General features: G+C 42.3%; 6 protein-coding genes across 10 annotated transcripts; 3 read left to right on the top strand and 3 right to left on the bottom strand.

Annotated features, from left to right (window-relative positions):
* Positions 1-4,529: 4,529 nt before the first annotated feature.
* LOC125763109 (tetratricopeptide repeat protein 1) lies at positions 4,530-5,855 on the top strand. Its single transcript, XM_049425942.1, has 2 exons — positions 4,530-5,277; positions 5,359-5,855. The coding sequence occupies exons 1-2, from the start codon at positions 4,676-4,678 to the stop codon at positions 5,648-5,650; spliced, it is 894 nt and encodes a 297-aa protein (XP_049281899.1). The 5' UTR covers positions 4,530-4,675; the 3' UTR covers positions 5,651-5,855.
* A 29-nt stretch (positions 5,856-5,884) lies between these two features.
* Positions 5,885-8,434, bottom strand: LOC125763106 (persulfide dioxygenase ETHE1, mitochondrial). 3 transcript variants are annotated; one of them, XM_049425936.1, is made up of 6 exons: positions 8,171-8,434; positions 7,564-7,847; positions 6,951-7,095; positions 6,507-6,873; positions 6,315-6,433; positions 5,885-6,233 (listed from the first exon to the last, which is right to left on the bottom strand). In XM_049425936.1, the coding sequence occupies exons 2-6, from the start codon at positions 7,795-7,797 to the stop codon at positions 6,175-6,177; spliced, it is 924 nt and encodes a 307-aa protein (XP_049281893.1). In that variant the 5' UTR covers positions 7,798-7,847; positions 8,171-8,434; the 3' UTR covers positions 5,885-6,174. The 3 variants fall into 3 exon arrangements, with proteins under 3 accessions (XP_049281893.1, XP_049281894.1, XP_049281896.1); XM_049425937.1 differs by having other exon boundaries at positions 8,345-8,430; XM_049425939.1 differs by having other exon boundaries at positions 8,383-8,421.
* A 277-nt stretch (positions 8,435-8,711) lies between these two features.
* On the top strand, positions 8,712-10,304 carry LOC125763135 (thioredoxin, mitochondrial). Its single transcript, XM_049425975.1, has 3 exons — positions 8,712-8,997; positions 9,267-9,408; positions 9,593-10,304. The coding sequence occupies exons 2-3, from the start codon at positions 9,289-9,291 to the stop codon at positions 9,881-9,883; spliced, it is 411 nt and encodes a 136-aa protein (XP_049281932.1). The 5' UTR covers positions 8,712-8,997; positions 9,267-9,288; the 3' UTR covers positions 9,884-10,304.
* A 112-nt stretch (positions 10,305-10,416) lies between these two features.
* Positions 10,417-13,203, top strand: LOC125763055 (EF-hand domain-containing family member C2-like). The gene is made up of 4 exons (XM_049425826.1): positions 10,417-10,640; positions 10,735-11,276; positions 11,341-12,822; positions 12,887-13,203. The coding sequence occupies exons 1-4, from the start codon at positions 10,587-10,589 to the stop codon at positions 13,098-13,100; spliced, it is 2,292 nt and encodes a 763-aa protein (XP_049281783.1). The 5' UTR covers positions 10,417-10,586; the 3' UTR covers positions 13,101-13,203.
* Positions 13,192-21,129, bottom strand: LOC125763064 (USP6 N-terminal-like protein). Of its 3 annotated transcripts, XM_049425842.1 has the most exons (7): positions 20,948-21,072; positions 16,941-18,106; positions 16,725-16,874; positions 16,483-16,653; positions 16,157-16,379; positions 15,617-15,655; positions 15,056-15,359 (listed from the first exon to the last, which is right to left on the bottom strand). In XM_049425842.1, exons 2-7 carry the CDS (start codon positions 17,886-17,888, stop codon positions 15,205-15,207), a joined length of 1,686 nt encoding a protein of 561 aa, XP_049281799.1. In that variant the 5' UTR covers positions 17,889-18,106; positions 20,948-21,072; the 3' UTR covers positions 15,056-15,204. The 3 variants fall into 3 exon arrangements, with proteins under 3 accessions (XP_049281798.1, XP_049281799.1, XP_049281801.1); XM_049425841.1 differs by lacking the exons at positions 15,056-15,359; positions 15,617-15,655 and adding an exon at positions 13,192-13,936 and having other exon boundaries at positions 20,948-21,129; XM_049425844.1 differs by lacking the exon at positions 15,617-15,655 and having other exon boundaries at positions 20,948-21,070.
* LOC125763127 (uncharacterized) lies at positions 14,229-14,982 on the bottom strand. Its single transcript, XM_049425966.1, has one exon. The coding sequence runs from the start codon at positions 14,841-14,843 to the stop codon at positions 14,289-14,291; it is 555 nt and encodes a 184-aa protein (XP_049281923.1). The 5' UTR covers positions 14,844-14,982; the 3' UTR covers positions 14,229-14,288.
* Positions 21,130-21,383: the final 254 nt, after the last annotated feature.

A 21,383-nucleotide genomic window follows, 5' to 3' on the forward strand; every position in this document is an offset into this window, starting at 1 on the left:
TTACCCTGTTTGAGAAAATGTAAAATTTTCCTCATTTTTGCACCAAGTTTTGCCTATAACTCGGTCGGTATCCAACGGATCGCCAATCTTTAACCTGTGGTCGATAGATGGCACCAATGGCTACATTTTCTTCTTGGACGGCCATGCTCTCAGGTGTCTGTGCCAGAAGTTATTCGAGGAACCAAGTTCCTTACCCTGTTTGAGAAAATGTAAAATTTTCCTCATTTTTGCACCAAGTTTTGCCTATAACTCGGTCGGTATCCAACGGATCACCAATCTTTAACCTGTGGTCGATAGATGGCACCAATGGCTACATTTTCTTCTTGGACGGCCATGCCCTCAGATGTCTGTGTCGGAAGTTATTCGAGGAACCAAGTTCCTTACCCTGTTTGAGAAAATGTAAAATTTTCCTCATTTTTGAGCAATTTAGCAAAATTTATAAATGTGATATATTTTAATGCGAATTTGTTGCAATGTGTTTCTTTTCACTCAAATAATGCTTTAAATTAAAAAAATATTAAAAAATCAAAAAAAAATTTTTAAAAATTTTCAACTCAAAAATGTCATAAGGCTTACTACCCCTTACGTTTTTTTTGGGAAATTTTGCAAAAAAAATTAAATTGATTTATTTTAATGCCAATTGGTTGCAAAGTGTTTCTTTTCACTCAAGTAATGCTTTAAATAAAAAAAAGAGTGAAAAATAATAAAAAAAATCAAAACATTCAAAAAAATGAAAATTTACTAAGGCTCATTTTTGCACCAAGTTTTGCCTATAACTCGGTCGGTATCCAACGGATTGTCAATCTTTAACCTGTGGTCGATAGATGGCACCAATGGCTACATTTTCTTCTTGGACGGCCATGCTCTCAAGTGTCCGTGCCGGAAGTTATTCGAGGAACCAAGTTCCTTACCCTGTTTGAGAAAATGTAAAATTTTCCTCATTTTTGCACCAAGTTTTACCTATAACTCGGTCGGTATCCAACGGATCGCCAATCTTTAACCTGTGGTCGATAGATGGCACCAATGGCTACATTTTCTTCTTGGACGGCCATGCTCTCAGGTGTCTGTGCCGGAAGTTATTCGAGGAACCAAGTTCCTAACCCTGTTTGAGAAAATGTAAAATTTTCCTCATTTTTGCACCAAGTTTTGCCTATAACTCGGTCGGTATCCAACGGATCGCCAATCTTTAACCTGTGGTCGATAGATGGCACCAATGGCTACATTTTCTTTTTGGACGGCCATGCTCTCAGGTGTCTGTGCCGGAAGTTATTCGAGGAACCAAGTTCCTTACCCTGTTTGAGAAAATGTAAAATTTTCCTCATTTTTGCACCAAGTTTTACCTATAACTCGGTCGGTATCCAACGGATCGCCAATCTTTAACCTGTGGTCGATAGATGGCACCAATGGCTACATTTTCTTCTTGGACGGCCATGCTCTCAGGTGTCTGTGCCGGAAGTTATTCGAGGAACCAAGTTCCTTACCCTGTTTGAGAAAATGTAAAATTTTCCTCATTTTTGCACCAAGTTTTACCTATAACTCGGTCGGTATCCAACGGATCGCCAATCTTTAACCTGTGATCGATAGATGGCACCAATGGCTACATTTTCTTCTTGGACGGCCATGCTCTCAGGTGTCTGTGCCAGAAGTTATTCGAGGAACCAAGTTCCTTACCCTGTTTGAGAAAATGTAAAATTTTCCTCATTTTTGAGCAAGTTAGTAAAATTTATAAATGTGATATATTTTCATGCAAATTTGTTGCAATGTGTTTCTTTTCACTCAAATAATGCTTTAAATTAAAAAAATATTAAAAAATCAAAAAAAAATTTTTAAAAATTTTCAACTCGAAAATTTCATAAGGCTTACCCCTTACGTTTTTTTTGGGAAATTTTGCAAAAAAAATTAAATTGATTTATTTTAATGCCAATTGGTTGCAAAGTGTTTCTTTTCACTCAAGTAATGCTTTAAATAAAAAAAAGAGTGAAAAATAATAAAAAAATCAAAACATTCAAAAAAATGAAAATTTACTAAGGCTCATTTTTGCACCAAGTTTTGCCTATAACTCGGTCGGTATCCAACGGATTGCCAATCTTTAACCTGTGGTCGATAGATGGCACCAATGGCTACATTTTCTTCTTGAACGGCCATGCTCTCAGATGTCCGTGCCGGAAGTTATTCGAGGAACCAAGTTCCTTACCCTGTTTGAGAAAATGTAAAATTTTCCTCATTTTTGCACCAAGTTTTACCTATAACTCGGTCGGTATCCAACGGATCGCCAATCTTTAACCTGTGGTCGATAGATGGCACCAATGGCTACATTTTCTTCTTGGACGGCCATGCTCTCAGGTGTCTGTGCCGGAAGTTATTCGAGGAACCAAGTTCCTAACCCTGTTTGAGAAAATGTAAAATTTTCCTCATTTTTGCACCAAGTTTTGCCTATAACTCGGTCGGTATCCAACGGATCGCCAATCTTTAACCTGTGGTCGATAGATGGCACCAATGGCTACATTTTCTTTTTGGACGGCCATGCTCTCAGGTGTCTGTGCCGGAAGTTATTCGAGGAACCAAGTTCCTTACCCTGTTTGAGAAAATGTAAAATTTTCCTCATTTTTGCACCAAGTTTTACCTATAACTCGGTCGGTATCCAACGGATCGCCAATCTTTAACCTGTGGTCGATAGATGGCACCAATGGCTACATTTTCTTCTTGGACGGCCATGCTCTCAGGTGTCTGTGCCGGAAGTTATTCGAGGAACCAAGTTCCTTACCCTGTTTGAGAAAATGTAAAATTTTCCTCATTTTTGCACCAAGTTTTACCTATAACTCGGTCGGTATCCAACGGATCGCCAATCTTTAACCTGTGGTCGATAGATGGCACCAATGGCTACATTTTCTTCTTGGACGGCCATGCTCTCAGGTGTCTGTGCCAGAAGTTATTCGAGGAACCAAGTTCCTTACCCTGTTTGAGAAAATGTAAAATTTTCCTCATTTTTGAGCAAGTTAGTAAAATTTATAAATGTGATATATTTTCATGCAAATTTGTTGCAATGTGTTTCTTTTCACTCAAATAATGCTTTAAATTAAAAAAATAATAAAAAATCAGAAAAAAATTTTAAAAAATTTTCAACTCGAAAATTTCATAAGGCTTACCCCTTACGTTTTTTTTGGGAAATTTTGCAAAAAAAATTAAATTGATTTATTTTAATGCCAATTGGTTGCAAAGTGTTTCTTTTCACTCAAGTAATGCTTTAAATAAAAAAAAGAGTGAAAAATAATAAAAAAATCAAAACATTCAAAAAAATGATAATTTACTAAGGCTCATTTTTGCACCAAGTTTTGTCTATAACTCGGTCGGTATCCAACGGATCGCCAATCTTTAACCTGTGGTCGATAGATGGCACCAATGGCTACATTTTCTTCCTTGGACGGCCATGCTCTCAAGTGTCCGTGCCGGAAGTTATTCGACGAACCAAGTTCCTTACCCTGTTTGAGAAAATGTAAAATTTTCCTCATTTTTGAGCAAGTTAGCAAAATTTATAAATGTGATATATTTTCATGCAAATTTGTTGCAATGTGTTTCTTTTCACTCAAATAATGCTTTAAATTAAAAAAAATATTAAAAAATCAGAAAAAAATTTTAAAAAATTTTCAACTCGAAAATTTCATAAGGCTTACCTCTTACGTTTTTTTTTGGGCAATTTTGCAAAAAAAATTAAATTGATTTATTTTAATGCCAATTGGTTGCAAAGTGTTTCTTTTCACTCAAGTAATGCTTTAAATAAAAAAAAGAGTGAAAAATAATAAAAAAATCAAAATATTCAAAAAAATGAAAATTTATTAAGGCTCATTTTTGCACCAAGTTTTGCCTATAACTCGGTCGGTATCCAACGGATCGCCAATCTTTAACCTGTGGTCGATAGATGGCACCAATGGCTACATTTTTTTCTTGGACAGCCATGCTCTCAGGTGTCTGTGCCAGAAGTTATTCGAGGAACCAAGTTCCTTACCCTGTTTGATAAAATGTAAAATTTTCCTCATTTTTGAGCAAGTTAGCAAAATTTATAAATGTGATATATTTTCATGCAAATTTGTTGCAATGTGTTTCTTTTCACTCAAATAATGCTTTAAATTAAAAAAAGAATAAAAAATCGGAAAAAAATTTACAAAAAAATTTCAACTCGAAAATTTCATAAGGCTTACCCCTTACGTTTTTTTTGGGAAATTTAGCAAAATTTTACAAATTGATTTATTTTAATGCGAATTTCGAACAGATTCACATACCGATGGTGAGGAAGGAAAAATGAATTGGAAAAATTTGTCAAATTGCAACGAATTTAATTCATTCGTTAAAAAGTGGGGAAAGAATTTTAAATAATCAACAAGATGATTAGAAATCCAATACTGCTTGTATTTACCTTGAGCAGAGATGTCAAACATTCTGACACGCTGTCGCGCGCGTCCAAGTAATCAAGCTTGTGCTATACACCGTTTGACAACCAAAGAGGATAGAACACACACAAACACACAGCTAAAAGAAAAAGATAAACATTCGGAACACTCCACAAAGGGAAAACTGTAAATACGAAACCGTAACCATTACGCGCATACGTTCCAGAAAACTCTGCAGTTTCAGAGCAAAATTTTCCTTACATATCACATTCGGTTCCTTCGTGTGTTAAATGGGTGACAAAGTACCAGCTCCGGACACATCCAAAAGCGATGACGAACAGTTCGAGGATGCACAAAGCAAGGAAGATTTCAACGAACGAACGATCGATGAAGTTATCGAAAAGGTGACCGGATTGTCCACACGGAAACCACCCGACACAGACGGGGACGAGTTTGTCGATTGTGTTAACCATTCCGGGGGCGATGATACGAAAGCTGATGTGAAACATATGCCACAAACGGATGACCCAGTGGCGCAACAGGAACGTGACAGTGTGGTGGAACCGTTCGAGGATGATGATCTAGTAGATGAAGATTCTCAGCGGGATTATGAATGTGGTTTGACCGAGGAGGAAAAGGAAGCGAACAAAACCAAAGCGGACGAGTTGAAACAACAAGGCAACGAGCTGTTTAAACAAGGCGAACATTTGCAATCGTTAGACCTGTACACGCAAGCACTACGGCTGTGTCCACTGGATTGTAAAGAAGCTCGAGCCATACTTTACGCTAATCGGGCCGCGGCCAAAACAAAGCTCGATCGCAAAAAGTCTGCACTGGATGACTGCACCAAAGCGCTAGAATACAACCCAAATTATGTAAAAGCGTTGCTTAGGTAAATGAAAAAGATAATTGTTTCGCATTCCCGTCTAAACAAATGCTTAAAAGAAAACTTCCCGTTCGTTCCCTTTTTCAGACGTGCGATTCTGTACGAAGAGACTGACAAGCTGGACGAAAGTTTAGAAGATTTTCGAAAGGTATTGGAGCTGGAACCGGGCAATAGTGAGGCACGGGCCGCCCAGACGCGATTACCTCCCAAGATATCGGAACGGAATGACCGATTGAAGGAGGAAATGATGGGCAAGCTGAAAGACCTGGGCAACATGATACTGCGACCGTTCGGTCTGTCAACGCAAAACTTTGAAATGAAACAAGATCCCCAAACGGGTTCGTACTCGATAAACTTTAACCAGGGCGCCAAACAGTGATACGCCACACACGGAATACGGCTTTGCGATGGTGATAAACGGTGTAAGTTGGTTGTTTAAGGCGCTTGCTGTGACGCTGTAAATAATCCGTTTTTTTTGTTTTCGTTATAAGAAGGAGGTAAAATTAAACACGTCTCTGCAAGTCTATTTTACATTAGGTAGCTTCATTTTATGAGGGCAAATAAATAAAGCTAATATAACGAAGCAAAGCAGACGAGTAAAATAAACCACGTGTAATGAAAAAAAATCATTTATTTTCGATGTTTGCTCGTATTATCCTTTCAATAATCAACATTAATATCGTACGTTGTCGTGTGTTTGTATATTTTGAGTAAGTAAATCAATTTGCTTCCCAAGTATTGCCCCTAAATATCTACGTAAAGAAATGAAAAAGTAAAAAGGACACTTTGCATGGAAAAACTGGGTTAATTCCCTGAGCCATGTTCTATCAAAAGTAATGATACTGTATGCGTTTTGGAGGTTTGATATCAAACAACGCGCCAACACATTTATCGCTGTTTATCTCAAGCCTCCTTCGGTATGTCGTACAGACCACACTCACGATTGGCCGGGACTGCTTTATCTGTGTTCAATGATAATCAATCCAAAAACCGTCAATTTCAGCGTCCGTATGTATTCAGATAGACAAAAACAAAAAACTTACCAATCATCTTGGGATAAGGCAGGTTTAGGTTGTTCATCAATTCCACAAACGCTTCCACATCCTTAGTAAGCCGTGGATTGTAACGCCTTTCCTCCGCTACTGTGGTTTCCATGTTACCTCTAGCGGAAAGAAGAGAAAAAATAAAAATGAAAAAATCGGTAACAATCTTCACCACCTATTCAGTCACTTTACTTGTAATCGTGTGCTGGGAAGAGACGGAAATTTTCCGGCAATGTAAAGATGCGCTCGTGCACCGAACGGTACAAGGTTCGTGAATCACCCTCCTGGAAATCCGTACGTCCGCAACCGCGTATGAGCAGCGTATCTCCGGTAAAGGCAATACCCTGTTCCTCTACCACGAACGTCATGCAACCGTTTGTGTGGCCGGGTGTAGACATAGCCTTCAGTACGTGCCGTCCGAACTTGACCGTTTCATTATCCACCAGATGTTTATCCGCCTTTGCGCCACTGTTTTGCGATATTACGCTTACCGTTCCGGGTACCAGTTGCTTCAGGTATCCTGTACCAGTTATATGATCCGCGTGCATATGAGTATTCACTACGAGCAATACATGAAAAGGAGACGGTTGATAACAAAACTAACTTCTTACCAGCTAATAAGCATTGCTTACTTACATGCATACTTCAGCGTAAAACCAAGCTCCTTGATCAACTGAGCATCTCGCTTCGCTTGCTCCAGAACGGGATCGATCAGAATGGCCTCTTTGCTCGTAATATCTGCCAGCAGGTACGAGTAGGTATGCGATTGTTCATCAAACAGCTGCAACGATGCATCGAAACAAATTGCGGTGTCAAGAAATAGTTATTATCGTGTATGAAGCGGCAAAGGAAATGATAAGCAAAGTTAATGCCGCTTTTGTTTAAAGAAATGTGCTTCTGAACGCATCCGGTTGCTTGGATGACAAGATTTTATCTATTGCATCAGCTTTATGAATGCTATGTTATGGGCAACTTCCAAGATCAGTTGCCATGGTTATTTGTATGCGTACAAAAAGCTCGTAACACCCCGCTAAAAAGCATCAAATACAATCTGACCCTGTTTCAAGCATGACACAGCAGATAATACACGATACAGACTTTACAACACGATAATTTAATCGTATCAATTCCACTTACCTAATAAAATTCTACTAGTTAACACTATTGACAGAATATATCTCCTCTTCAAAAGTAGGCAGAGCGTGCTTCCATCAAGATGATAATTATTAATGCCCAAAAGTTCACTCACCTGTCTGAAGAAGAAATCTTCCGTGAAGGTTTTCCGTGTGTCCAACATTTTTAAACCCTGCGCTAATGCTGGTGTCTGAGCGAAGGAACAGGTTGTTGACGACTTTAAGTATGCCGCTGCACTGCTAGCAATCGTGCGCGAAACAAGTCTTGCCTGCTGCTGGCAGGGTAGCACAAATACACCCGCCGCCCCTGTCGTTGCTGCGCGACGGAATCCAATGATGAGCTGTCTCATAGTTTACTCTGTATGCTTTTTTATTATGCAGCACACGTCGAGCACAAACACTGATCCAAAAACGAGAGTATAGGAAAAAAAAGGTCTATTTTAGTACGCATTGCATGCAGCCAAAAATTAAACCATTATCTACACGTCACGGTATCAGGTGTGATAGGCACTGATAAGGAAACACTATTGATTCCCGCACAAAATAATATTTTTAGGGACTAATCTAGCCGAAAACATTGATAAGCGGAACATGGAATTAGAGCAGCAAGCGTGTGTTTCTCTTCGTCATGGAAACACAAGCGAACGAAATTGGAAACCAAATTAAAAACAATTGTTTCATTTAGCTTGTTCTCGGCAAAATTGCCGGCATTTTACTACCAACCCAGATCGCGTACGAAAGCCAACTTTTCGATTGTTTCCAATATAAACTCGAAGCAACTGGATCATTCACAACTATATAACTGGATCCTAGGTGCACTTGTTCGATTGATTTTATATGATTAGCTCAACTGCGACTAGCTATATACTGATCTCGTAATCCGGTAAATGCATTTACCTGCATGATGATAACAGAACAAAAAAAAATGAACGCACCTCCACCCAGAAACAGCTGATTAAGATAAATACATTTCTATTTACAAATAACGGGCGGATCTGACATCATCAAATCAGGAAATCTTTGGCGCTGGTTCTTTAATGATCGCATGGCTTATTTTGTCATCCAAATTTATGACCGCTTTTATCAATTATTTTTTGTTTGAAATGTATGTCCCATATAATAATTGCATTGTTGTAATTAAACATCAAAATTTTTAAGAAGCAGTTTTCGTGTAATTTAATTTATTAATTCATTTATTTAATTCATAAAAGCTCGCAAATATCTCTGTTTGACATGTTTGACACAGCTGGATGAAACGAAACGTCAAACCTGCTGTTCTAGTCTGCAATAACAAAAAAATATCGTAGTGCTACCAAAACTACTCTTCGTTCGGTGTCTGTGTATAAATTGTTTGGCTATCCCAAACGTTTCATCTTTATCTGAGTTTATTATAATTTCTATTTCGCTGTTGTTAGCTAGTGGTTAAGCATTTGTTTTGTTATATTTCCGTTGTTCTTCTATTGCAACGCACACTCTCGTTCTATGAGTCTACAGTAAGGCGGTGTACAGCAGCTTAGGAAAACAAAGCCAGCACTATAGTGAAATAAAAGGTACCTCAGAGTGCCGGATCCACCGGATCCGGAAGAACTAAGTGATGTTAGCTTCCCGAAACAGAGCCAACCGCATCCATTTACGGGTGGGATTATAAAAAGTAACGATCGCATTGTTTTATGTAATGCAGCTATTATAAAGAAAGATATTGCGCGATTAGCATACACACACCGTTCGACAGATGTGTACCAGAAGACGGTGCCGTATAACGCATGTGCCATGGCATTCACTATCTGCTTTCTGGTTCTTTGCTATCCCCTATTCCTAGCGGCGAGAGATAACACAACACAATGCTCCGTATCTTCCGCAATGCCATACTGGACAAACGCATCACCCGCAAGACGTTCTCCTTCTCGGCTATTGCGGCCAAGCGCTACGTCATAAAAGATCACTACGAATTCGATCAGAAGGTAAACAACGGGTTGGGAAGCGCTACATATTTTTTTTGCGCTTGCGAAGGTCACAAACAAATCGCTCTCGCAACAGCTGATAGCCCAAGTCGTTGGCCGACCTTGAGCGGTTTGTTTACCTTTTGCGCTTAACCCTTCACTAAGGCCACACCGCTAACAACGTTTCATTTCCTCTGCTCTTCAGGTAATAAACAGTGACAACCCGGTGATCGTAAACTTTCACGCCGAATGGTGCGATCCGTGTAAAATACTTACCCCGAAAATGACCGAATTGCTGGAACCATCGGATGAGATCGATCTGGCAATCGTGGACGTAGACGATAATGCGGAGCTGGTGCAAACGTTCGAGGTGAAAGCGGTTCCTGCAATACTTGCCTTCCGAAACGGTGTGGTGGTAGATAAATTTATCGGTCTCGTAGATGCGAATATGATTGAAAATTTGATTGGTAAATTGGCCAAAAAAAAGACCACCTAAGGTCACAATTTTAAGAAGCTATCGGACAGGCGGCACGTGAGTGTGGTTCAGCACACGTGTTTGTGTTATGAATGGGGCCATTTTTAAAAAATTGCATTACAAAACCGGTAGCTCATTTTAAGGATGGCACAATAACGTTATATGTACGCGCGGATAGCTACTGCACACATAGGAAACTATAGCAACAAGAAAAAATGACCCTACAACGGTAAACGGAAGCGGGAAATGTGACAAAACAAAAGTGTGCATTTTCAAGGGTTCAAGTGGTGGTGGTTCAAGCCACTACTTCTTACCACTTCTTCTCTACGATAGGCATTGTGATGTACAGTGATCGATTTTATTGTTTTCTGTAAGTGTCCACCTGGTGAAACGATTTTATTTTTTAATTTACGATCGAAAATATACGGGAAAACGAAACGAGCACAGGTTTTTTGTGTAATTTCATTTGGCGATTGCGTTTGTCGCAATTTTTGCATGCTCCTGCACACTATTACCTACTAGATCACCTGCCATACAATCCACTGTACATACAAGCACGTTGCTACGCATGTCCATGTGAAACTTAGTAACCATACGCTACCAACCGTTACCACTAGCAACAATATTTATCGTTTAAAATGCTACCACATCTAGTTCGCTTCGGTTCGGTCGATAGAGAGGTCCACCTTTACTTGACTTCCCGACACCATTTTAGTTTAGTACGATGATGCTGCGGTGCTCCGGATTGCCATTTCTACCCGGTAACACATTCCAGGACGTGAGTTCTACTGAAACCCATTGTTCATACTTATAATTGTGTGCCATAACCAAATGCTGCAATCGATTTACTTTTCACACCACCTGTCCTAAAGATTGGTCGCTCTAAGTTCCACAAATCGCACCACTTCGACCAGCGCAACCAGGTGTGCATACTCGTCGATGCGAAGCGTCCCGGCATCGGTGGTACACCGCTGCTAGCGACCGACAGTCCCGAATATACGTTGCCCTCGCTCTACCCACCGAAGTATGGCCCGTCTCGTCCTGCCTGGTTGGAGTACGATCGGCAGGTGCTGTGTTTTTATGGATTCTTTCAGGAAACGCTTGGTAACGTAGACCGCATACCGTACCAAATCCGAAAGGTGCGCATTCTCTACTATCTCGAAGATGAAACGATGCAGGTAAGCGAACCGCGTACGCTCAACTCCGGCATACCGCAGGGTTGCCTGGTAACGCGTCAACGCATACCAAGACCTCCGCCGTACGATAGTGAGTTTACCTCGCTGCTAGATCTGAACATCAACCACACGGTACAACTGTTCGATCGGGTCTACACCATCACCGGATGTGACGAGTTTACGCGCCGATTCCTTAACCGGTTGGGTGTCGCCGTGCCGGGAGCCGTCGAACAACCGAGGTAAGTATTATGGATGGCTTTGAAGAAAATCGTGCTAACAGTTTCCCCTTTCGTAACGTTCCAGCGATCCAGCAACGGACCTTCGACGGCAGCAAGATTCGGCCAAAATGGCCAGACGGCCCGCGTACAAAATTGATACGTTGGGAAAATTTCTCCAGTACGATCGGAAGGTACTCCGGTTCAAGGGTGTTTGGGACGATCGTGGAAGCGTATTCGGGGACGTTCACGAGATGGACGTGCTGTATCATCTCAGCGACGATACGTTTGAAATTAAGGAGAAATTACCCGTCAACTCGGGTCGCGATTCGAACGGAATGTTTCTTCGCCGTGGCCGGTTGCCGAAAACGTTCGACCATCTACCCTCGATGGGCGAAAGCACACCGGTGATGGTGTTGAATGTGGTCGGCGGTGGTTTAAAGGGCGGTCGCTACTTAACCGATTGTGTTGGCATTGGCAAATCGGACGGGAATTACTACCGCGATATCGATTTGCGCATCGGTGCGAGAATTAATGTGTACGGCCGTATGGTTCTATTGACCGGATGCGATCGGTTCACCGAGAGTTACTATCGCGAGATGTATGGCTTGGAGGATTTCACACCCTTGTACGGGTACAGTGCACCTCGGGAGCAATTTGTGCATGGTCGGCGCACGGAACGAGAACTGCCACCGTTTAACGGTTGGGGTACGCATGAAGATTCGGAAGGTAATTGCCTAACGCTCGAACCGAAACCACCCAAAATTAATTTCCGCAAGTTCGTCGTATACGACCGGTGCAGTTTACGGTTTGGCGCCAGAATGATATCGAACATACGGGAGAATAATGATCGATTCTTCGTTATCAATTTCTACCTGAGTGATGATACGATTTCGGTGTACGAAATTCCCATTCGTAATTCGGGCTTCTTGGGTGGGGAATTTATCAAACGGCGCAAGCTGTTTCTTCCTGCACAGGATCCCTACTCCGCTGAGCGTCCCGCCTGTTACGGGGCACAACATTTTTATCTGGGCGCGAACGTACGCCTGCAGGATCACCAGTTTCACATTACGAATGCCGATATTTATGCGCTTCGCTTCATGGAACAACACTGCGAAGAGTTCCCACTGTCGAACTTGGGCAAGATTGTGCGTAAGTTGCGCGATGCAATGCAACCGCAGTACAAACAGTACGTGGCAAAGCATATGGCGAAGATCACGCAGATAAAACTTGACGGACGCACGGTCAGCACGATCCCGTACGAGGGTTTGCGGGAGATACTGATCGAACTGCTCGGTGATCGTATCGTCGATCAAGAGATAGTGACGCTGTGTCGGTTATTTTCTGCTGAATCGGAACAACCGGATCCGTGCGATCGAGAACTGGTCCGGTCGGCGGTCCATGCCGAACTGAACCGTGCCCTGTGGAGTGATCTGGAGCGTACGAAGGAACACATCTACCATCTGGAACCAATCGATGCCGAATGGTTGTCACCGCAGCGAATACGTACGATCGTGAAGGCCTGCAAGATACCGCTAGATAGTGTTTTGGTCGACAAGATGCTGCTAGTGTAAGAGTTTGGACAGACTTTTCCCCCTAAGATGTGTGATTCATATTGTTCCTTTCCTTTACAGTTTAAACAAAAATGACCAAGGCCACATATCGACCTCAGACTTCCTCACAATGCTGGATCCGTCCGCCATTCCTAGCAAACCGATACAACCGCTCAATATTAAGCATGATGTGTGTCACTTTACACCGTACCGCGTAACGGGTAAGTTGGTCAACTGGGATGAACTCTTGGCGCACATCGATCTCGAACGGACGCTGACGAACCAAACATCCTAAAAGCTTTCAACACTTTTGCTAAATTAATTGTGTGTGTTTTGTGTGGGTGTGCGATTTATTTATGCCGAAAAATACAGTTCCAAGATCATCATTCACATTTTCATTCACAAATGTACGCTTTATTCACACCGTGTAAAGTTGGAAACATTCCGAAATTCACCACTACAAACGCTGGTCGTACTACTGGGGTATAGTTATCTTACACAGTTTTCACCTTAAACCTGGTTAAAAGTAAGAAGAATACATTTCTTTCCTGCAGCAGTTTTTCGGCAGTGAGCATTATTACGGTTGGGTTTGCCGCAGTTCATTACTCTGATTTTGGCCCACATTCGGGCAGCATGATTAGCACGATAGCTGCTTTTCGGTTAGTTCGTCTTCATCTTCCTCGTCAATGGTTTGCTGGTCTGCCGGGTGAGTTGAACCGTTGAGTACAGGATCAGTTAACGATTGAACCAACGTTGGTGCCAACTCTTCCACCAACTCTTCCGGACCTGTGGACGAATTATCTCCCCCCTCTTTGTCGACCATCATCATCACTGGTCGATTAGTTTCAGCCTCATCAAGCACACCTTCATCGTCCAGCATTAGCTCGACTGCTGCTCCGTACGAGGAAAGCTCTTCGTCCGACAGCTGAGCGGCCAACTGATCGAACATAAGGACGGCCGATGTTGTGCCGGCGGGTGGCAGATCGCGACTACTTTGATGCTGTCCCGATGTTTGCAACCGGAATATATCACAGGTACGGTCGTACGACGTTAGGCTGATGTCGTTAGTTGAGGTTACGGATGTTCCGGTCAACGAATGCTTCGTTATGCTTCCACCATCCATGTCCGAAACTACAAGAAACGATTTATTTGATTAGCTAGGGAACTAATTCAAACTTTATGTCATGTCTACTTGCCTCTAAATGAAAACACTTGAAACATTAATTGTAATATAAATCGGAAATAACCGTTTCATGCTTGAAATAAAAGCAGCACACATGATAAGAGTAAATTGTGTTCAAATAATATAATATGATAAATGTTTCATCCAATTCATGCAATAATAAATACTACAAAAGAACTATACTATAAATTTGCTTCGATGAATTAACGTAAAATAACAAAAAATAAGTGCAGCTAAACGTTTGCTAATCAATACAAATGCCAAATACTTTATTTCCTTCCATCGTCTCGTAGCGGCGTTTTAGCATACTTTCCTCGCATCGAAACACAAGCATTCGGATATTGGTAGCGGTGGGAACGGATTTTTGGACGCCTCAGAAAACGACGGTACCGGTGGTTTCGGTTTCACGCAATCGCGCACCGGCAGTATGGCCTCACATTTCGGTGGAAACTTCACCTTGCCACAGCCGGGCACCTGTACACGCATGCAAAGGTCCTCCTTGATTTTTATGCACTCCGGTGCCTCGATGCTCGGTGCGGGTGTGGTACAGCTAGTTTTCTTCAACACCGCGTCTCGTTTTCGGCGCGGCATGTTTAGCAGTGCGACATCGTCACAGCTGAATTGGCGCGGTTTCGGTGGATCCGGACACGGACGCCACATCTGCGGACTCACCACCTGCAACCGTTCCGGTAGCGTTCCTTCGAATACGCCCAAATCACGCGCACGATCTTCGCAGATTTTTTGCTTACACTTGTCGCTTGTGCCGGGACGATTCTGTGTCACTTTCGACGACATTGGCCGTGCTTTAGGTAACACACCCAGATGACCGATGGTTTCTTTTACAATGCGATACATTTTTCGCACAACAATTTCGACAATTACTCTTCACAAAAAGGTGCCTTTAGTATGGAGAGGCTCACTACTAGAATTTGGATTCGGTAAAAACTTTAAATTTTGCTTCCGCCACGAACGACAGATTGAAATCGAATGAACGAATGACCGAACGAAGCTAGAATAGCTGCAAGTATCAATGGGTGCTGAGATAGAAACAAAACTAGTTTGCTTGATTTAACGGTGTGTAACGTATGCACTACGCAAAAGGTTTATTTTGAGTATTTGTAGCGAGTTTGTATCGCATCTGCTGCAATATCCCCTCAAAGTAGCAACGCTGCTAGAAGAATGGGACATAGCCGCTAATGTTATTATGATTAGTTCCTTACAAGCGAGTACTTTCTTCAATAATTCTATCGTTATCACAATAATCATCAAATGAATCAATGATGACGAGGGAATTTAAGCTGGTCGCCAACGAGGTACCTGTATCGAATGTGGTGAAACTCTGGATTGTGCGCAAGGAGCTGGTACTAACGCCTGAGCATATCCCGGGTAAGGATGGAGACGGTTCATCGGGTGGAAGTTTTTTTTCCCCCAACAAAACAGAAACGAAACAACGCAAGTTGTTAGACCCGAAACAGCGTTTTGTCAAAGACAAAGGGTGAAACATAAAAATAAATGAAAACAAAAAAAAAGGATACATTTGATGAGAATATTGTCCGACATAGACCACCGCATGTAGGTTAGTCTAGCATCATACGATTGTTAGACTGCGGGTACACTTAAACCATTACCTTTGACTATTCGCGAATTCTTTGGCAACCTTTGCAACCCTGTACAGTTAGCAGCAGAGCAATAGTTGTGATGTTAGAAGAAAAATACAAACATTAGTAGAAGCGTTTCTAATGGGGGTTGTTGGGCATTGGGCGGTTGCTTTTACTAGCTTTTACATAGTTACTTCCATTTAGAGTACTTCGCAACGACAATGGAACACAGATGAATCACACTGCACAGAAGCACTGTTTTCAATGTTGTCATTTTTGCAATATTCGGCATTAAAAGTCAGACATGTGATACGATGAAATTATGGCTACATGCAGTACCAGGTTTTGATAAGCAAATATGGAAAGCGCTGCGTAGAAACTACGAAACTTTGTCGACAGTGTTTAATCGCGAAAAAATATCATTAAACTGATAACAAAAAAACAAAGCTAACAAATATCTGTTTAACACTACCTTTGCATGCTAATCTAAAACATGAACCAACAAAAGCCAAAGCAAATAAGCAATTCGCACATGCCACCGATAAACATACAAAAAAAAATTGCACTCACCTGTATGCAGTTGGCTCACGGTGTCTTCCGTAATATCATCATAATCTTTCTCCGTCCGTTCATCATCATCCTCTTCCGTACCCGTAATAGCGGCACGATCCCTGACCACCTCCCCATTATTGTACTGTTCGTTCTCCTCTTCGTTTTTCGATTCGCTGCGATACAGCACTGTTTCTTTCAGTGCTATTTCGCGATCCGAAAACTGTTCATTACGGTGGCCGATCTAAAAAAAAAGAAAAAAAAACAAGCGTTTGTTTACAATTAATTTTACAAACAGCTACCTTGTTAGGGGAAAAAATAAAAACTTCTTAAAGCTTTCTATTTACCTTCGCCTTAGCAGATAGTTCCACCGTCTGTCCCCTTGGCAAAGTGGGAAGCTCGTTAGCGGAAGCAGGTGGCATATTAAGCAGCTTTAGCTTCTTCAGCTCGTCCATCGAATTCTGAAGAACCTTTATCACATAATCATCGTCATAGCCGAACTGTTTGTGTAACGATGTCTACAAGTAAATGCAAACGATACACATGATACGAATTCCATTTCGATAAAATTTCGTGTATCTACACCAACCTGCAAGAAATCCGTCACCTGGTCCATGTCTTTCATTCGAACAAGTTTCGTTTTATGAATTTTCAGTATAGTGTACGACATTGCCGTAAGTACACGTTCGCCAAACATCATGTAAATATCCCACACACGCAAACAGAGACTAAAAGGTATCTGAAAATAGTAAAAAAAAAACAATTACACTATAGCACAATACCCTGGGAGCTTATTAATACATACCCGTTCGATGAAGATAACAAAAAACCATTTCAATGAATACAGCACAGAGTGTACCTCGTGCTTGTCCAGGTGTTTCTTCAGCTTGGGCAAACACCTGGTGAGAATTTTATCATGATGCGCCAAAAAGCGCATCAACTTCGGGAACCCCACAATGTACAGACCGTGCATAGCGTAACGCGGGTTGGTCATCAGCACGTCCAACGCCCAGAATGTATCCTCCTCGTCGAAGTACATCAGCAATACCGCGGCCACAGTCGACATACCCTGACAGTAGCCAACTTCCGTATTGTACATACTGTACGCGGCCAGTACACGAAACAAACTTTGTTGCTTCATACTGTACCGATCGCGATAGAACAGATGGTTCCGGAACTGGCGGTTCACATCGAAATCGATCTGCCGTATGTCTGGGCTGTGCTGCCGCGCACATTGCAGCATCCGCTCGTACACGCCCAAGTTTTTCGCTATGTGTAGATCAAGATCAAGCAGCTTGCGCCAGATCGCCGACCGCATCCGATCCGGGATGCCCTTCATGACGCGCCGGCGAAGATTTTCCTTCGTAGCCGTGCTGGACCAATTTTTGTGCATCTTTACCCACTTCTTTACACGCTCCATCTCGATCTTGTGCTGTATCTGTTCCGTCTCCTTCGACTGTTTCGGTGCAACGGGATGCAGAAAGCCGTATCGGTCCGAGTGCGTGTAAATCTCGAACAGTGGATCCTCCCAGGCATCGATACTGTCACATTTGCGTCCCTGGTCGTAGCGCAGGAATATCTCATCCCGCTCGGCGTTGGCACGCTCAAGCAGCAACAATTCCTCGTCAGTCATTGCGGTGCATCCAACGGCGACTACGTCCCGGTTCTGACACTGCTCTGCTGCGGGTGGTGAATGTTCCCGCTGTTTCTGTTGCTGGTCCGACGACAAGCTGTACCGATCGTACCTGGTCATGGACGGAGGAACGGACCGTTGGCTGCTGTTGCTGAGGTACGGTAGTGCTGGCTGGAAGAATTATCTGTGGCACGATGCGTTCTGGCAACATCAGCATTGCTCGCTGGCACATTTTTCCATCCACTATCCGGATGCCACAGCAAGCAGCTGAACCACCCGGTGTCGCGGTTTAATCGACACACACGGGTGAATTTTAGTCCCAGCCTCCTGATCTAAAGCTAAAATGATACATACACAAAACAAAAACACACATTATTACGCTGAAGATCATGAACTAGCGAAACACTTATCCATCCACTTTTGTATTTCGTTGAATTCTGACAGCTTTTTTCGCAAATCTTTTGATGAATCATTCACCGGGAGTTGTGATGGATACGCAAGAATGGGAAAAAACGCCCCATGAACTATTCCTGATTCCATTTCAAATGTTAAATGGCAGATACCCCCCTTTCAGTAGCGGGGAAAAAAAATCATTCATAATTCATTAGCTAAAGGCTGCACTTATCACGTGCAAAGGGGCGTAAATAATGAGCCCAGTCCATTGGCCAAGCATGGTGAACAATCGATTGTGTTCTTGGTTACAGTTTAACGAACAGTTAAATAAGTTGCGCTTGAAAAACAAACGCGTTCTTTATCGTGAGCCTGAGCCCTTCTCTCGGTGCATTTCTTTTGAAATATTTTAACAATCTTCATGGTATTGTGAAAAACGGGAAGCATATCGTAAGAAGCTTTTCAACTGTCGATTCTCGTCGTGGGGATGTACGAACGACAAATCAAAAACATTCTACGACCAGTTGCATCGTCATTTTTTTTTTCTTGCTTTGTTTTTCCCATGATGCATCGTGCGACAGTGGTATGGCACCATGCCAACATTAATGTATGCTGCGTCTTTTTCACTGCTGTATCGCCGCCCGTAACACTTTCGCTTCCGTATCTTTAATCCAACCGCGTTACGTGTCGAGCGCATAGGACGGACAAACACTTACGGGCACAATTCGCACGTTTATTCCATTTCGTTTGCGCTTAATTTGTCTTGAATTCAAAAGCCGGCGAACCGTGAGAGATTTTGCCATGTGCCGACGTGACTGGCCGCTTGGTTGCTTGTTTCGATGCGCGGGGCGATATTTTTGTATTCGTACGTAGAAGAGACACGAATTTGTGCGAACTCCAAACGTTTCGATGTTGGTGAATTGTTCGTTAGCTGTTACATTATCATGCAGCAATAACCTTGACTGCCACGGTGCGGGAAAACATAAATTTTCCAGACCCAAACCATTGCGCGCGGTTGACATGATTCCATTATGCAATGTCTACTTTGTTCGTATCTATTTATGAACGATATGTAATGTTTGTTGGCTGTGAGAGCACGGGGTTTGTTGTACCTACAAGTTAAGCTATATTAATAACAACTTTTTGAAAATAAACGGTGGACAAGTAAAGTGTTATCGTACGATGCTCGCAGACATGCGACAGTCTTCAGCAAAAGTGAAGCAAACCATTGCACCATTGCTCATCAACAGCGCATATCCATCGTACACACATCGATCATCTTTTAAGGGTCATCTGCTCGTCTAAAAACCACGAGGGCACAATGTAGCAATATCGAGCCAAACAGCAAAACACAATAATATCAAGGTGGCACGTGAAAGTTTCTTCACCACGTTTTAGCTGTGATGTTGCACGCATCGGTTACTAGCAGGCCATAAATGCCGGTCAACGTAAAGCGAACCAACTGCTGCATTTTATCCTTGATTGGTGTGGCTGTATATAACGCGAATAGTTTATGCTGTGCCCGTTTGTCCGCTGCTATATTTGTCCGGCGGTTCAGTGCAAAGTGAAATATAGTAACGAAACGCCTTTTTCGTATGAAAGAGGCGCTGCTAAGGGCAGATGTTGTTGGGAGTTATTACGGAGTTTCGGGCATACGGTTTCCCTTCTGCGAGGGAAGTAATGCGTGCGCTTATGCCAGACACTCTTTTGCACCTTTTTCTTCATCGGCAGGTGCAAAATTCGCTAACTGAACGGGAGATATTCATCTGCTTCGTTTCAACCCTAGGTTGGCTGTGAGATGACCGGTGTTGGACGGTACTAACGCAAACAATAATCACACACACGCGCGCACACGGTTCATTGGTATACGGCACACACGCGTTACAATGCTTTGTCTGGCATCTTATTTGCGATATTTTCACAAACAGCAGCTGTTTATCTTATCTATCACTTCGCTGCATCCACATTGGCGTCCCAAATCGTGAGCTAACGAACTCAGCAAGAATGCGGAACTATAGCGAGCCAGAGCACAACATAGTCGTGAAAGGTTAAAACCATGCAGCATTTTGCTTCTGGGTGGAGGCAATGACGTACTCGTGGCAGCGTTTTCACAAACTATTGCTTACAGCATCGAAATTCCGGTTATGCAAAATATTAGCTAGGTATCGAAGTTGTTTCGATGCGGTAACTCGCACACAGACTTTTCTATCAAATACGGTTGATAGGATGCGTGCAAAACGCTGAAGAATTACACCATTTACGTACACATGACTGTTCCAGGCAAGATAATGGTCGTCCGTAGTCGCTAATTATTGCTACAAATATCAACATTGAAAGGGCGGCTTGCTGGCTCAGGATGTATGGCAGGCGTTGCCACTAGCAACGTGACGATTAATTTTACGATAAGGGCAGTACGAGGATGATGGTTTGTAAAAAATCTTTCCAATCCTTTGACCGTTCCGTTCCACACTGCTCAACACACCCGCAATGGATGTTGCATGGCGCGGTTTTCGTCGTGTAGGCGTTATCGGATTTTTTTTACGAAACTAAAACACATAAGCTACAGGATGTCAAAGATATCGGCCAAGTGCACGAAACACACGAAACACCAGCTAACATGCGGTTGTTGTTTTCCATTAGCAAGACATGCATTTTCTTTTACTCGCGCGTTTGTTTTGAGAAAAACAGTATCGAACCAACTTAACTCCGCTAGACATTTAAGTAACTTATACACACGTTCCTCCCATTCTGCGAAGGGGAATTTACACTCAACAGCAATCCTTGCTTACCGGACACGTCTTTTTCACAATTTCCACTCCACTGTCTGTGCAATCTGCAACCTGCTATTACGGCAGAAAAGATGCTGCAAAATTTGTACAAACAGCAACACAACAAAACGCGTCCGACGTCGGAAAAAGTTTACAACACACAAACGAACCTCGTTTATCCGTGCTATTTCATTGAACCCGGATATTCGCACATCAACGGTTGATTCGTACACTTGTGTCATCCGTAGGGAAGAAAGGTAAACACAATCGCAAGCAGACGCAATTTTTTGAATAAATTCATTTAAAACAGTTTGGCAGCACCCTAGTAGCAATAAACACACTCAAAAAATACCCAACGCAATAATGGCTTTCAAATATCGCTATATGAAGCATGATTTCTTTTAAAATGCTGAAAAGAAAAACAAATTAAGTCGTCTCACCTTTCTATAACGACCTT

The sequence above is a fragment of the Anopheles funestus genome, chromosome 2RL (genome assembly GCF_943734845.2).
Source record: "Anopheles funestus chromosome 2RL, idAnoFuneDA-416_04, whole genome shotgun sequence".
In the NCBI taxonomy this organism is placed as follows: Eukaryota; Metazoa; Arthropoda; class Insecta; order Diptera; family Culicidae; genus Anopheles; species Anopheles funestus.

What these genes read in the sequence shown, in the direction of transcription:
- LOC125763064 (XM_049425841.1), bottom strand. Translation starts at nt 17,888, where the DNA reads ATGACCAGGTACGATCGGTACAGCTTGTCGTCGGACCAGCAACAGAAA. An exon ending in AGGTGACGGATTTCTTGCAG is followed by an intron (nt 16,654 to 16,724) that starts GTTGGTGTAGAT and finishes ATTTACTTGTAG; the next exon opens with ACATCGTTACACAAACAGTT. An exon ending in CGTGAGCCAACTGCATACAG is followed by an intron (nt 13,937 to 16,156) that starts GTGAGTGCAATT and finishes CGTTTCTTGTAG; the next exon opens with TTTCGGACATGGATGGTGGA.
- LOC125763127 (XM_049425966.1), bottom strand. Translation starts at nt 14,843, where the DNA reads ATGTATCGCATTGTAAAAGAAACCATCGGTCATCTGGGTGTGTTACCT.
- LOC125763135 (XM_049425975.1), top strand. Translation starts at nt 9,289, where the DNA reads ATGCTCCGTATCTTCCGCAATGCCATACTGGACAAACGCATCACCCGC. An exon ending in ACTACGAATTCGATCAGAAG is followed by an intron (nt 9,409 to 9,592) that starts GTAAACAACGGG and finishes TCTGCTCTTCAG; the next exon opens with GTAATAAACAGTGACAACCC.
- LOC125763055 (XM_049425826.1), top strand. Translation starts at nt 10,587, where the DNA reads ATGATGCTGCGGTGCTCCGGATTGCCATTTCTACCCGGTAACACATTC. An exon ending in CCGGTAACACATTCCAGGAC is followed by an intron (nt 10,641 to 10,734) that starts GTGAGTTCTACT and finishes CCTGTCCTAAAG; the next exon opens with ATTGGTCGCTCTAAGTTCCA. An exon ending in GTCGACAAGATGCTGCTAGT is followed by an intron (nt 12,823 to 12,886) that starts GTAAGAGTTTGG and finishes TTTCCTTTACAG; the next exon opens with TTTAAACAAAAATGACCAAG.
- LOC125763106 (XM_049425936.1), bottom strand. Translation starts at nt 7,797, where the DNA reads ATGAGACAGCTCATCATTGGATTCCGTCGCGCAGCAACGACAGGGGCG. An exon ending in TTTTACGCTGAAGTATGCAT is followed by an intron (nt 6,874 to 6,950) that starts GTAAGTAAGCAA and finishes TATTGCTCGTAG; the next exon opens with TGAATACTCATATGCACGCG. An exon ending in GCCTTATCCCAAGATGATTG is followed by an intron (nt 6,234 to 6,314) that starts GTAAGTTTTTTG and finishes CATTGAACACAG; the next exon opens with ATAAAGCAGTCCCGGCCAAT.
- LOC125763109 (XM_049425942.1), top strand. Translation starts at nt 4,676, where the DNA reads ATGGGTGACAAAGTACCAGCTCCGGACACATCCAAAAGCGATGACGAA. An exon ending in TATGTAAAAGCGTTGCTTAG is followed by an intron (nt 5,278 to 5,358) that starts GTAAATGAAAAA and finishes TCCCTTTTTCAG; the next exon opens with ACGTGCGATTCTGTACGAAG.